Source organism: Ascaphus truei, chromosome 1, assembly GCF_040206685.1.
Source record: "Ascaphus truei isolate aAscTru1 chromosome 1, aAscTru1.hap1, whole genome shotgun sequence".
In the NCBI taxonomy this organism is placed as follows: Eukaryota; Metazoa; Chordata; class Amphibia; order Anura; family Ascaphidae; genus Ascaphus; species Ascaphus truei.
The window spans coordinates 172,265,893-172,281,559 of NC_134483.1; the positions used below are offsets into that span (position 1 = coordinate 172,265,893).

The window sequence follows — 15,667 nt, forward strand, 5'->3', positions numbered from 1 at the left end:
CTATCTGAGGCCGAGGCTCCACCCCCTGCCCTGTCGCTCCTGCTTCGGTAACGGGAGGAGGGGGGTAACGGGACCACCGTGTCGCCGGGGGGCTGGGAGTCCGCAGCACCGTGTCGCCGCACCGTGTCGCCGGGGGGGCTGGGAGTCCGCAGCACCGTGTCGCCGGGGGGGCTGGGAGTCCGCAGCACCGTGTCGCCGGGGGGGCTGGGAGTCCGCAGCACCGTGACGCCGGGGGGGCTGGGAGTCCGCAGCACCGTGTCACCGGGGGGGCTGGGAGTCCGCAGCACCGTGACGCCGGGGGGGCTGGGAGTCCGCAGCACCGTGTCGCCGGGGGGGCTGGGAGTCCGCAGCACCGTGTCGCCGGGGGGGCTGGGAGTCCGCAGCACCGTGTCGCCGGGGGGGCTGGGAGTCCGCAGCACCGTGTCGCCGGGGGGGCTGGGAGTCCGCAGCACCGTGTCGCCGGGGGGGGGCTGGGAGTCCGCAGCACCGTGTCTGCAGCTCCGCCGGGGGTAGTGGGAGTCGGGAGTCGGGGGGTAACGGGACCACTGTGTCGCCGGGGGGGCTGGCTGCAGCAGGACACACAGCTGTGTCCGCCAGGGGTAGTGGGAGGGGGGGAGGAGGAGGGGGGGGCACAACACAGAGAGAGAGAGAGACACATACACTGACTGACACACACACAGACTCAACACTGACTGACTCACACTCACACTGACTGACTCACACTCACTGACTCACACATGCACACACTGACTGACTGACACACAGACTCACACACTGACTGACTCACACTCACACTGACTGACTCACACTCACTGACTCACACATGCACACACTGACTGACTGACACACACACAGACTCACACACTGACTGACTCACACTCACACTGACTGACTCACACTCACACACTGACTGACTGACTGACACACACAGACTCACACACTGAATGACTCACACTCACACTGACTGACTCACACTCACTGACTCACACTCACACACTGACTGACTGACACACACACAGACTCACACACTGACTGACTCACACTCACACTGACTGACTCACACTGACTGACTCACACTCACACACTGACTGACTCACACCCTGACTGACACACGCACACAAGCTGACTGACACACACTGACTGACACACATGCACACACTGACTGACACACATGCACACACTGACTGACACACATGCACACACATGCACACACTGACTGACACATGCACACACTGACTGACACACATGCACACACATACACACACTGACTGACACACATGAACACACATACACACACTGACTGACACACACACAAACAAACACACACACTCACTGACTGACACACACACATACATACTCACTGACTGACACACATACTCACTGACTGACACACATACATACTCACTGACTGACACACACACTGACTGACACGTGTGCCGAGCACGCGCGTTATAAGTGAATTTCTGTGACAAAAGTCAAAGAAGTTTCACTTACTATGCGCGTGCACAGCACACACAGCTTTTTTTTAAAAGTGATATTATTCATTATCATTCATTTTATCATCAACTAGCTGAGAGACCCGGCGTTGCCCGGGATGTAATGTTCCCGTTCCTCTCTCTCCTCCCCCCTCTCTCTGTTTGTCCCCCATTCACATCAATCCAGTCCCCCCCCTCCCTCCCTCCTTTACAGCTTCATGTAGCGTGTGTGCGTCAGTCACTGTGTGTTTGCTCGCGCGTCAGTGAGTCTGAGGCAGAAACACAAACACACACAGACTGACTGACGCACACACAGTCAGTGTGTGCCTCAGTCAGTGTGTGCGTGCGTCAGTCAGGCTTTGTGTGCGCGTCAGTCAGTGTGTGCGTGCGTGCGGCAGTCAGTCAGTGTGTGCGCGCGGGGCCTCAAAGGCAGGGGGGGGCGTCAAAGGCAGGGGGGGGCGTCAAAGGCAGGGGGGGGGGCGTCAAAGGGAGGGGGGGGCGTCAAAGGGAGGGGGGGGGGCGTCAAAGGGAGGGGGGGGGGCGTCAAAGGGAGGGGGGGGCCTCAAAGGGAGGGGGGGGGCGTCAAAGGGGGGGGGGGGCGTCAAAGGGAGGGGGGGCGTCAAAGGGAGGGGGGGGGGGCGTCAAAGGGAGGGGGGGGGCGTCAAAGGGAGGGGGGGGGCGTCAAAGGGAGGGGGGGGGGCGTCAAAGGGAGGGGGGGGGCGTCAAAGGGAGGGGGGGGGGGCGTCAAAGGGAGGGGGGGGGCGCCTCAAAGGCATGGATTCGTCCCCCTGCATTTCCTGCAGTGGACAGGAGGGGGGGGGCAGTGGACAGGAGGGGGGGGGGGCAGTGGACAGGAGGGGGGGGGGCAGTGGACAGGAGGGGGGGGGCAGTGGACAGGAGGGGGGGGGCAGTGGACAGGAGGGGGGGGGCAGTGGACAGGAGGGGGGGGGGGCAGTGGACAGGAGGGGGGGGCAGTGGACAGGAGGGGGGGGCAGTGGACAGGAGGGAGGGGGCAGTGGACAGGAGGGAGGGGGCAGTGGACAGGAGGGGGGGGCAGTGGACAGGAGGGGGGGGCAGTGGACAGGAGGGGGGGGGGCAGTGGACAGGAGGGGGGGGGCAGTGGACAGGAGGGGGGGGGGGCAGTGGACAGGAGGGGGGGGCAGTGGACAGGAGGGGGGGGGGGCAGTGGACAGGAGGGGGGGGGCAGTGGACAGGAGGGGGGGGGGCAGTGGACAGGAGGGGGGGGGCAGTGGACAGGAGGGGGGGGGGGCAGTGGACAGGAGGGGGGGGGGGGCAGTGGACAGGAGGGGGGGGGGCAGTGGACAGGAGGGGGGGGGCAGTGGACAGGAGGGGGGGGGCAGTGGACAGGAGGGGGGGGGGCAGTGGACAGGAGGGGGGGGGGCAGTGGACAGGAGGGGGGGGCAGTGGACAGGAGGGGGGGGGCAGTGGACAGGAGGGAGGGGGCAGTGGACAGGAGGGGGGGGGGCAGTGGACAGGAGGGGGGGGCAGTGGACAGGAGGGGGGGGCAGTGGACAGGAGGGGGGGGCAGTGGACAGGAGGGGGGGGCAGTGGACAGGAGGGGGGGGCAGTGGACAGGAGGGGGGGGGGCAGTGGACAGGAGGGGGGGGCAGTGGACAGGAGGGGGGACGCAGTGGACAGGAGGGGGGACGCAGTGGACAGGAGGGGGGGGCAGTGGACAGGAGGAGGGGGCAGTGGACAGGAGGGGGGGGCAGTGGATAGGAGGGGGGGGCAGTGGACAGTGACACACACACACACACACACACACACACACACACACACACACACACACCTCAGTTGATGCGCCCTTTCTCAGTTCCGTTTGGCGCCGGAGGTGGGGAGCGACACCTACCTGTACTTCCGGGCGCCGCCACCGTCTGACTCGGCGCCGCGAGGGAGGAAGGGGGTCCGCCATCTTACGCGCCGCGTGGCAGCTGCGGGAAGCGAGGTGATTTGGAGCGGGGAGGGGGGAGAGGTGATTTGGAGCGGGGAGAGGTGATTTGGAGCGGGGAGAGGTGATTTGGAGCGGGGAGAGGTGATTTGGAGCGGTGAGGGGGAGAGGTGATTTGGAGCGGTGAGGGGGGAGAGGTGTTGCCGCTGGGGAGGGGGAAAGGTGATTTGGAGCGGGGAGGGGGAGAGGTGATGCCGCTGGGGAGGGGGAGAGGTGATGCCGCTGGGGAGGGGGAAGAGGTGATGCCGCTGGGGAGGGGGAAGAGGTGATGCCGCTGGGGAGGGGGAAGAGGTGATGCCGCTGGGGAGGGGGAAGAGGTGATGCCGCTGGGGAGGGGGAAGAGGTGATGCCGCTGGGGAGGGGGAAGAGGTGATGCCGCTGGGGAGGGGGAAGAGGTGATGCCGCTGGGGAGGGGGAAGAGGTGATGCCGCTGGGGAGGGGGAAAAGGTGATTTGGAGAGGGGAGAGAGGTGTGTGTGTGTGTGTGTGTGTGTGTGTGTGTGTGTGTGTGTGTGTGTGTGTGTGTGTGTGTGTGTGTGTGTGTGTGTGTGTGTGTGTGTGTGTGTGTTATTTATTTTTTTGGACCTTTGGCCCGTCACTCCGCCTCAGGCCAATGAGAGGTGTGGGGGGCGGGCCAAGGGGGTGGTGTGAGTGTGTGAGGCCAATGAGAGGTGTGCGGGGGCGGGCGGGCCAAGGGACCAATGAGATTGCCGCTAGGGACACCGGACATCCAGCAGGCAGGCATGCATGCATGCAGGCAGGCAGGCAGGCAAACATACAGTGCTTTCACTAATATAGTATAAGATAATTTCTATTGGTGCTTTAATATTCCCTCTATACCTTTTTACCTATTTATATGCATTTTTATCTGTATACTAATGGTTGTTTGTCTCCATTAAGATTATCCATCAATCCATTTATTTGCTCCTCATTTGTCTATTCATTTGTAATATATTTGTTACACTTTCTTTATTTTTGTCTGTATATATATTTGTACATGTATTGTTGTCATTTTTTGTTAACCAATGATATCCGTCATTCACTTTTGCGCCGTCCCATTTTACGCTGTGACGTCGATGTTCTAGGGACTATTTTAACCAAGACTTGTAGATTCCAGTATCGATACACCCTTGAATAAATTCGGTTTTTCGAAACACGTAGGGTTACCCTAGTTCCCGTGGACCAATAGCGCTGCTGTGCTGATCCATAGCTGTAAGGCTGAATTGCCTTGGACTGCTCTGTGCCCTTCACTATCGTTGCCAACATTGTCGTTTGAGGAGACCAGGCTTGGATCTCCATTGACTAAGAGTGTCCGTGACGTCATCCGCCACCTGAACCCGGAAGTGGATTCCGTGAGGAGACGCCGGTCAGCAGAGTATCCAGCATGAGACGCTCCAGCGCTGCAGGACCCAGAGTGGTCAAATCGCCTATCTTGCACATAGAGCATGTGAGTGTAATGAGCTCCTTGCTCTTGTCTGTGTTATATTAAATTGTGTTGCACTATATTTTCTTTTTTCTCTTTTATACATCATGGAGAGTTGCTGCTACATTCTTCAAAACCAGATTCCATAACGACATCAATGCTTGATTATCACCTACATACGTGAGAGAGCAATCACTCGTTTGAATTTGTATTTATTTTTGGTGCTACAATATTGCACTATGTATATATTTTTTTTCTTACATGTCCGGGGGGAATTTTGCACTTTGAGTGTTTTTGTTAAGTCCTTCTGAGGTGTTGTGAAACTCCTAATGCCAGCTGCATCTCCCTTTTGATGATATTAATTTGTATTTTATCACTGGATTTTATATCATAGGTTTGGGCTTAAAATTCTGTATCAGAGTCTGTAGTGTAGCAAAGAGAGTAGATGGAGGAGTGCAATTTAGATTCATGGGCCAGTAGAATAATGGAGCGCAGGTCTCTTGAAAAACGAAGGGTAGATGGAGGTGGAGAAGGGAAGAACTGAGAGAGAGGAAATTAGAGGATGGTCAGAGAAAGGAAAGGGGGAAATTGAGAAATAAGAGAGAGAAAAGTTTGTTTGTGAAAAACTGGCCCAGGTAGTGGCCACCTTTGTGGGTGCTGGCTACAGTTCATTGGTGAATGACAAAAAAAAAGTTAGAGAGAAAGCAGGAAGCTCAAGTGAGAGAGGGGTCATCAATATGGCAGTTGAAGTCCCCAAGGAGAAGAGAAGGGGAGTCGGAAAAAAAAAAGGAGGGCCAGGATTCAAAGTGAGAGAGAAAGACAGAAGGGAGATGAGTAGATGTAGGTGGGCGATAGATGACCACCATATGGAGAGGGAGAGGAGAAAAAAGCTGACAGTGTGACCTCAAAGGAAGGGAAATAAATAGAGGGAGGTATTGGATGGGTTCGGTAGTGGCAGGTTGAGGAGAATACAAGCCCCACGCCTCCACCCCTACCATCGGAGTGCAGTGTGGGAGAAAGAGAGGCCAGCATAAAAGAGGACAGCTTCCAGTGCAGAGCCAGACTGAGTGAACCTATTCTTGGTTAGAGCAAGGGGGAGCAGACAGTGAAAGAAAAAGAAGTCACTTACAGACAGGAACTTATTAGAAAGAGAGTGAGAATTCCGAAAGGCACTGGAGAAAAGGATAGGTAACGCAGGTTCGAAGGTGATGGGTATGAGGTTAGAGGTTTTTACACCACAAGGAGTACAGGTTGGATGTAATGGGTGAGGACAAGAGCATGTACAAATCAGACAGGGATCAGGATTGCGAGAAATATCCCCATAAGCAAGGAGGAGAAGCAAGGAAAGAAAGCGGATGTGTGTAAAGGATTTGTCGGGGTGTGTGTTAGTGCAGGATGTATTGCAGAGTGGTGTCAAAGGGCACATATAGGAAAGGAGTTCATGTGAACTGAGTAGTGGAGAAAGAAGGAGAGATGAGGATATATGAATGGAGTTAGAGGATTAATGAGGTTGGTAGAGAGAAAAAAAAGTGTTGTTTGGAAGAAGTGAGATTAGAAAAAACATAAATAGTAGAGGAGGCATGGCATCGATTAGACTGCTATTTTAGTGTTGAGAGGTGGATGAGGACTGGGCACTGAAAATGAAGTTTGGATAACGTTAAAGAACAAGATGTGAGAAATGAAATACAGGTGGTCCTCGGCATCCGATGGTCCGCTTTCCGTCAAATGCCTTATCCGTCGCCGCATAATGCAGTCCATTGGATGCATTATCCGATGTCGGAACCTCTTATCCTCTTAGCCATTTCATCACTTGAAAAAGACCATTTTAGGTCGAAACGTCGTCTTTTTGGCTCATTAAATCAGCATTAGAAAATCCGAAGTGCCTTGTGTCATTCTTATTTCCTGATACTATTTGGGCTACCTCTCAGTACAAGAGCACCGGTAACTATGAAAGTACTTTGACCATATGTGTGCAGCAGGTAACTCCTTTTTTCTCATTGGAACCTCTTAACCGACACTCACCGCCGTGGATTAACATTGACCCGTTATCCTACGGTCCGCTATCCGACGGTGGTTTGCGGGACGCATTCCGTCGGATAAGCGAGGACCGGCTGTATATAAATGGAGGTACTCTAGAACAGTGGTTCTAAACCTTTTTAAACCTACGGACCCCCTAGATCGGCAAGTATTTACCTAAGGACACCCACACGATTAAACAATATATTTTCATAAGAATGCGTTCAAAATTAGCAAAAAAAAAGAACTTAAATATCGTCAGAGTTTTCATTTCTTTCATTTTTCCATTTCCGTTTTAGGCCGTTCTAAAAATGTATTGGGTTTTTTTTTTTCACAGACCCTTCACTGACCCCCTGGACTTTCTCCATGGACAGGCCACTCTTTTATCCATTTCAACAGATAAAACCAAAAAAGTAGCGCCAACCAGCGACCAGAGTACAATATATGCCAAGATTCAAAATATAAATATATAAAATATTACAATGTCTGTCGAGTCCGGCTGCTGGAGTCCAAGGAAGTATTCCAACTCCTCCAAAAAGCAGCTTGTATGAAAGAAAGAAGTCCTCCAGCGCACAGACTCAGTTCATCAACCCAGACAGATATATGTGGGAAAAGATAAACACAGACAAAGAAAGGTATTGGTAAAATAAATACAATACTTCTTATATCAACTCTCAATGGACTTAGAGAAAATGCAGTACTGAATCACTCAGAACAGTCAATATACTAGATAGCTTCCAAACACTCAAAACACTTGTGATTGACAACACACACTTACATGTGTTGAGTCACACTGGGTATAAGGATGTAACCTTCCACAGCAACCAGTGGATAACTTAAAATATGAGTGTTCTGAGTGAGTCAGTGCTGCAGTTTCTCTAAGTCCATTGAGAGTTGCTATAAGAAGTATTGTATTTGTTTTACCAATGCCTTTCTGTGTCTGTGTTTATCTTTTCCCACATACACGTATATCTGTCTGGGTTGATGAACTGAGTCTATGCGCTGGAGGACTTCTTTCTTTCATTTATCCATTTCAAACCTAAGAGCAATTATACACTTAAAAGCACGATCACATTTACCAAATCAAATCCACATTAATTATTGAATTAAAATCAAGGTTTCTATGTCTAATTGCAATACAATTTGGATGCATTTGCTATTACCCATAGCAAATAAAAATACCACTTGTGGGTACATTTGCATGTCTCAGATAGGTATTACCCATAGCAACATAACCCATGTGTGCCTCTTTGCTATGGCATCATTGGCACATACCTGTAGACCACTTAAGTAATAAGGTGTTTGGCAACTCACCTGAGTGACATACAGTATGCAATAAACTCTGGGCTACCTGGACCCCTGGACCCCTCTACTGGACCCCTCAGTATGATAATTAATGGCAGCCCAGTGCTATGCAGCTATAAAAGTTAAACCACATTTTAGTGAAAGAGAGGTCAATGTAATGAGAAAAAAACTGGTGCTTGTTTCTGCAGTCCTAGAAGCTGTCCCTTCTCTCATATTATCCTACCTGCATGCTACATTATTTGTAGTATATGCTCATCGCTGCCCCAGGAGTGCTGGGCAGCAGCAGGGACAGCAGAAAGATAAGGAGAGTGGAGGCACGGTACCTTCAGCTTCACTTTCATGTTAATCGCCTAGGCTCCTCTGAAGGGAGCTTGTGCAGCAAGATGCCGTGGTGACTGAGGACAGCTGAATACCACCGGCCTGTGGGACTGCTCTTTACAGCTCCTGACACTGCTCAGCCGAGGATAGGCAGACAGAGGGCAATGTGCAGTCTGGGAATCATCACCCTTCAGGGAAGCACTTGCAGCTCCAGCAGGAGGAGGGGAAATCGGAGGATCACACAGGCACCTAACACATCTCCCTAGACAAATACAGAAGCCTTCATCTACTTCAAGAAGCTGAGCTTTATTCGCGACTCTCAGAGCTAGAGACAGTGCTGGGTGGAAGTGACTTGCAGAAAGCAGTGGTACTGTGAAGGAGTCATGCATTACTTTGCATGCATTACTTTACAATGAGGCTTTAGACGCGTTGTAAAGGGGAAAGTATCAGTTTCCCTTGAGCAAAATAAGAGCAATAATGGCATTTGAAAAAAAAATCATTTCATTTGAATGCAAAGGGAAGTTTGCAGCAGGGAAACGTGATGATAAATGACCCCTTGAAAATGTATGGCATATTTTATTTATGCTTCAGAAACAAAAGCGAGATGATCGTTTTATTACGGACACCTATTTATTAAAAACAGATTGAAGTGTAGATATAGATATTTGTACATTTAAAAAAGTTATGGTACTATGTACCCCTCTATACATTAACAATGTGACCGCCGGATGAAGTAGACAAACAAGAAGAATAAATATTACTGTAGCTTACACATTTGTCCCAACTTAAATTCTCCAAAATAGGGTTTTCTTTTTTTTTTTTAAAGAAAAAAAAAACATTCTTTCAGACAGGTCAGCACCAGCAAAACAGTAACATTTTGCAGAAGCATTTCTATTGCCAAATAGTATTAACTTCCTTACATCCAAACTAGATAAGAAACAGCATCTGATTTATCAAGTTCAAATAAGACATTGAGAGCCATGTCTACTAAGTTGTGTTATTCCAGGCAACAACATCCGGACAGTGACCACATTACAGCCCATTCATTAAAATGGGCCACAAGGAGTCATATTTATGAAGCCGCATGAAAGGGGTTACAGACTCTTACATGGAGTAACCCTGCTTAGCAAATATTACCCTGAATGCAATTGGATTGTTTAATGTAAGTAAACTGATGCTGTTTCTGCAACACAGATTAATAAAAAAAAAATTAAAACATTTTTTTTTTAGAACAGCAATGTCCTCTATTCGCAGCCAGCATTCCCCAAAAAAGCTCCCCATTTATAGTCATTTTTATTTTAGGCCACTGTTCCTTTCCAATTGAGAAAGCTTTACTTTACCAAACTTGCGTTGATAGATTGGCCCTACCTGTATGACCGCATTTTAATGAAATTAATGTATAAGGCAGTCATGGCTTTGTAAACCTATGACTATAAAAGCTATTGGTCCGTAAAGGGATAGTGTTGCATGCAGCTAAATTAATTGCTGGTAAGTACTGTATCACAGGAGGCAGAAACTAGGTACAAGAGTCTCAGGCCTCCTAAAATGACAAAACAGTTTTGCACTAGCGGTTGCTGTACATACTGTACAAGATCAGCTTCCACTGTTACCCTGCGGTCAGTGGTCAAAGTGACTTAGAAAAAGTAGTTCTACTGTGTTTCACTTGCTCTGGTTGTGAATATAAGAAATTAATGGTAACGTGACACTTTAACAACTTACTGTGATCACACCACCTGATCTCATACTGCATCCAGGAATAGGACACGACTAATCTTAAAGCCAAGGACATACTGTATTCCCTGTCTGCTGTTGTGTTCAATGTGTGTAATGTGAAGCTCTGCCACCCAGTGGAAGATAGTCTTACTCTTCCTTCCACACCCTCAATAGCTTCATGCTGGAAGTCATATCACTTACAGTATTGTAATGTAAGTCGGTCTCAGTTTAGTGGCCTTTATAATGATCTCTTTTTTTAATGGTTGAAAAAAACAATTGAAACTAGAAATCCAAGCAATATCCTACGTGTGGAGTTTTCTTTTTTTAAACAAATCAGTTCTGTAGTATTAGATAATACTTACTACCTTTTCTTATTTAAAAATTCAACTTTTGCCATTTTTAATTATTTTTAATATACTGAGCACTTTTTGATTTCTACAGCAGGTTTAGCCCACCTCCCAGCAGTGCAAGATCTTTGTAACACTTTCCTGTTTGTGATCATCTGTTGCCAATATTCCCAGCAGTTTGAGCTGCAAACTGTAACAATAGATACTGTTACCTTTGTAATATAAGAATGCATTGTAGCTGCTGAGTTACACTGACTGCAGGATTGATTTGAAACTGAAAGGCAGCCATTTAGTGAACCTTGGGAAGCAGGAACCAGGATTTTGCAAATCGATCATGGGAGAACTAATCGATCGGCAGCTTAGGTAATTCGTTTTCAATAAAGGTAATCAAAGGCTGCATATATTAAAACAAACAAAAAAATGGATTTGTTGTTTTTTAAAGATGCTTGGATTGCCTAATTCTTTAAGTAGCAGTCGAATATAGTGGGTCAAAAAAGAAAAGTCACATAAGATTGAAGTAATCTAAAAAATATACTGTATAACATCCTGTTCTTTTTTTTCTTTTCATTCATCATTAGAAATGCTACAATAAGCATGTATTACTCATACTTCATCCAATGGACTTTTAGGAGGGAAATGACAACCATCCTAATTTCAATCAAGTCTATGATTTTGAAGTTTGCTATCTCAAGATTGCAACATTATAAAAAAAAGTGAAATATCAAATTAAAAAGCCCTACAAACTCTCTAAATTGGCAACATTAACAAAAAAACACACGCACACATTATATATATAAACACACACACACACACACACACACACACACACACACACACACACAAACACACACTGATGAGACCCAAAAGGTGGAAACAGCTATCTGTGGGTAGGGTTACTCGCTATACATCTTAACCCAGGCTGTGCTGAAAAGATGTGCAATGCAGCAAGCATAAACTAATAGGGATCCATGTCAAAATGTATTTGAGGCAAAAGGTGGCACTGTGTGCTCATTTGCATGTAATTTCCCAGAATCTCTTGCTACAGTGGAGCACTGTATGCTGGGTGATAATGGTGAAAGGCAGGGTTGCAGACCTGTCTACGACATGCAAATCAGCATACAGTAATATTTCCATTTGTTATATGCTTTATGGTGGAGGTTTTTTTGTCACTTTTTACCCACCATAACTTAAATAATGTGTGGTGGATGCCTGTCAAAAGCTTCAAATTGCAAAGCCAGTATAACCAGCATCACACTGATGAGACCCTAAAGGTCGAAACAGTGTCGGGTTCAGGAGAGTGATGGTCCGTCACCTCAGCCTTGTAGCATTGCCTTCGGGCTTAAGCTACATGCTGCTATTTGGGTGACGCACCTGATCTCAGGACGATCCAGGAATACGAGAAAGAGAGATGGTCCGGAAGCTCGGCCTTACAGCATTGCCTCCGGGCTTAAGCTGCATGCTGCTATTGGGGTGACGCACCCGATCTTTGGGCAATTCAGGACCAAGTGGAAGGAACCCCTGGCTACGATCACAGCATCTAGCTAGGACCCTACGAGGAACGACGAAGACCTACCCCTTGCGATGAGAAGGATGGCAACAGCGGCCCCCCAGACTGGAGAAGAGAGGATGGAAACCTCCAAGAAGCCTGCAGGGACAACCCCCCGCAAAGCTCTGAGGAAGACGAAGCACACAGCACCCCTGGCGACTACCTCACCAGCAGCCAGGAGATCAACGGAGGAGGCCCAGCAGCTACCAGCTCCAGCAACCCAGGTAATGTGCAAACCCCCTCCCCCCCCCAGCAGCCTTAACCCCACTGCCAGCACCAACATCAGCAGCCCCAGCTCCAACCCTGGAGCTGGGAGCAGCAGCAACAGGAGGGTCCCCAGTCTGGAACCTTGGATGAGGCAGACGTGGTGATGCAGCTGAGGGAGGTTAACGGACAGTGCCCCCTATTTGACACCGTGATCTTTGCCAAGGAGCTGCTGAGTAAAGCAGGCTTTACTCCGGACGAGATCCTGAGAATCCAGGACCTCAGGGGTGGCCTGTTTTTTGTCAATTTCACCACAGCAGGTGATGAACCCAGCACCCCTGATGAAGCCAATCAATTGGTGAAACGCGTAGGGTGAGAGCAATTAGAACACCTGGACGCGTGAAGACCCACAACCTGTTTGACCGGAGGTGTTTTTTTGCGCCAAAATCAAAACCGGGTGGATGCCAGAGCAGGAGAAGCATTGTGAACAGTGTGAATGAGAGCACAATCCACGTGGCGGCAGTAAGTCTGGAGAGTGACAGCACACGCCGTAGGTTAACCCTGCGAGACCGCAGATCAGATAGCGGTGGTCGTGTCACTGGACAATGAGAGCTGTACTGTTCTAACGACCAGAGCAGGGAGCTGTGACACTTTACAGCAGACTGGGAACTGTGCTGCTCTAACAACTAAACCAGACAACTGAGAAGGTGAGCGAATAATCTGCACCACAGCAAATTCAATAAACAGGAGGGTCTCAACAAGCACTTCAAATACTGTGAGTGTATGCAGACACAAACACATCACTGTGGATGTGAGAGATCCAGCAAGACTGCAACAAAAGGGTAAGACTGTTGTCAAACACTCTGCTGATATACATCAGAGACTAAATCAGAGACTATTTAAAGAACTTTAAACTAACAACATACAAATTAACATACTACCAGAAAACCCTACATTCGATTTATCAACTCATCACCTACGTTGGAACAATTTATCTGCTCTATAAAGGGTTAATCCACTCCTGGGTAGTGGTGGAGAATATATATTGTTTCCTTAGGAATACTGTAGGTTAATATGTGTAACAACACTTGTCTTTGGGGGTTTAGAGTGTAATTGTAGCACAGCAACTTTTTTGCAAATGCATTTTATTGTTTGATTATAACTACTATTCCCTTCTCAGGCACGTTAGTATATGCTGGAAATTATATTCTTTTTTTCCCTTTTCCATATTCTGCAATACCAGCAATACCAGTATGGTCTGAGAATTGAGATATAGTTTTGAGGTTTTTTGTAATTGTTGTTTTAGTTTTGAGTTTGAGCTTGAACACAGTGTAGGTACACCAAGTTATTCACTTTGGTGTTACTTTAAATTTATTATCTATTTTAGTTTTTTAGTACATTTTAATAAAATTTGTGTTTTTTACATATAATTGTTGTGTCCTTGGGATCCTTGGCACTATTTGCCTCTTCTATATTAATACACCAATTTCATGCACTAAGGTTCATGCTATTTCCTTTCCAATATTTTGTTTTTGGGGAACTGAGAATCTCCCACCATCTACCTAAGCTGCAGACATTTGTTGTAAATCTATGTAATTACGTCCCACCTAGAGCATTATAGATTAATATTTAGCGCCCTTATATATTCTATCCCTCACCACAGCAGGTGTCTGCCGGCGGTATTGGGAGGCTTTCCAGACCCTGAAACTGGAGCTCCCCTTCTCCCAGTTCGACGTGAACTGCCCCATCCAGAGGGCCGAGAAGAGGATCACTGTAATGGTGAGAAACCCCCACATCCCTGGAAGTGCTTTTGCACCGTGGTGAAGGAGCCGAGTCGGATCAGGGGCAAGTTGGGGTTCTGTGTGGGAAAGTGGAGCATGGTCGTGCGCTTGTGTCCAGACCCAGATGCAACGGACCAGTTGCAACACCTCCTCCCCCCTCCCCAGCTTTTCACTTGCGGGTTGCTTAGGAAGGGTTTTTTACCCTGACCAGCCCCAGACCTGCAGGAATTGCGGGAACCTGGGGCACCAGTGGAAACAATACACCCTTGGTACCTGCAGGAAGTGTAAAAACACCGGGCATGACACCAAGGATTGTCCTCGCCAGAAAACTTCCGACCTGTGCGGAATGACAACACATATGTTTCAGGAATGCGAGCTGAGAGTCAGGAGCTATGCAGAGGTCACGGCGAAAGGCGCAAAGCCGGGCGCCGCCCTGGCAAAAACTCAGGTGGCAGCCAAGAAGACCTCCGCAACCCAACCTGTGAAGGCAAAGAGTGGTAAGCATCAGAGGGAACAAAGACGAAAGGAGGCCACCAAAGCAGTGACCGCTGTAGCTCCCAAGCCTGTTGTTCCTTCAGCATCAGCCCGATCCCACCCCCTCCCCCCCATCCCTGCAGCAGCACTCCCCCATACCCATTGCTTCCGCAACCCCCTCCCTTCCCCACCCCTCTCCTTCCCTCTGCCTCCCTCCTCCCCCTCCCTACCCCCCACTGCAGCCCCTCCCACCCTCCAAGAGGCTGCAGCCCCTCCCCCTATAACACATCTCCCCAGCCTGTGGCTGTTGCACCCCCCCATCTTCAAAGTGACGCCAAAATTTGGACCGTGGCGCCTCAGACCCTTACCATAGAGGGAAAAAATCTCCATGGCAGTGTTCCGCTTCCTCTGGGGAGCCAGGATGGAAAGAGGCAACGCAAAGTGATGTACAGGGAGCCGCACAAGGGGGGTAAAGGAATTCCTGACATCCCTACTATGCTGCGTGCTTTCTTTATAAGTAACTGCATGCGAATCACCCTGAGAGACTGCGACAAGGACTCTTATGACTACTCTATGGCCTGCTTCCTAGTCCTGCCGCACTGGAGAGCACTGGGGTGGGACAAGTGGGACAGCTCCATCCCTTACAACTGGCACATGCCCTGGTTCTACAAAGACGTGAGGAAGTTTGTGAGACAGAACAAACTGGAGGGAGTAAAACCAGATCTGTGGAAGCCCAAATTCATTTACAAAATGATCAGGGCAAATGACATCATAGAGTCGGTGCCAGGACTCAACCCCAACACTTTTGAAACGGTTTGGAGGAATGTGCCATCGAAAGGACTAACGAACAAGCATAAGGACATTGCATGGCGGGCCATACACAGAGGACTCCCCGTGAGGGCCGAGAAGTATGAAAGTAGACTTAGCCTTGTGAAGCACTGCCCAGGTGCAACTCAGTGGAGGAAACTGCTCTTTACCTCTTCTGGAACTGCCCCTTTGCGCGGGCCTTGTTGCGAGCTCTGGACTCTGAACTAAGGGATTGTATACAGAGGAAGTACACTACGTACTATTCGGTATTCTACGGACTGTTTTCAGGA

At 49.1% G+C, this 15,667-nt stretch overlaps 1 protein-coding gene across 6 annotated transcripts in view; it reads right to left on the bottom strand.

Annotated features, from left to right (window-relative positions):
* TRPM6 (transient receptor potential cation channel subfamily M member 6) overlaps window positions 1–15,667 on the bottom strand; it is a 227,257-nt gene that overhangs the window by 178,205 nt on the left and 33,385 nt on the right. For 2 of the 6 annotated variants that reach the window (XM_075598313.1, XM_075598325.1), the window contains exon 1: window positions 8,511–8,714. The exons of 1 other annotated variant lie outside the window; for it this stretch is intronic. In XM_075598313.1, coding sequence (XP_075454428.1) covers window positions 8,511–8,528 — 18 coding nt within the window. In that variant the 5' untranslated portion in view covers window positions 8,529–8,714. Of the gene's footprint in view, window positions 1–8,510; window positions 8,717–15,667 lie in introns of those variants that run through there. 3 more of the 6 variants (XM_075598307.1, XM_075598290.1, XM_075598343.1) reach the window with 2 other exon arrangements.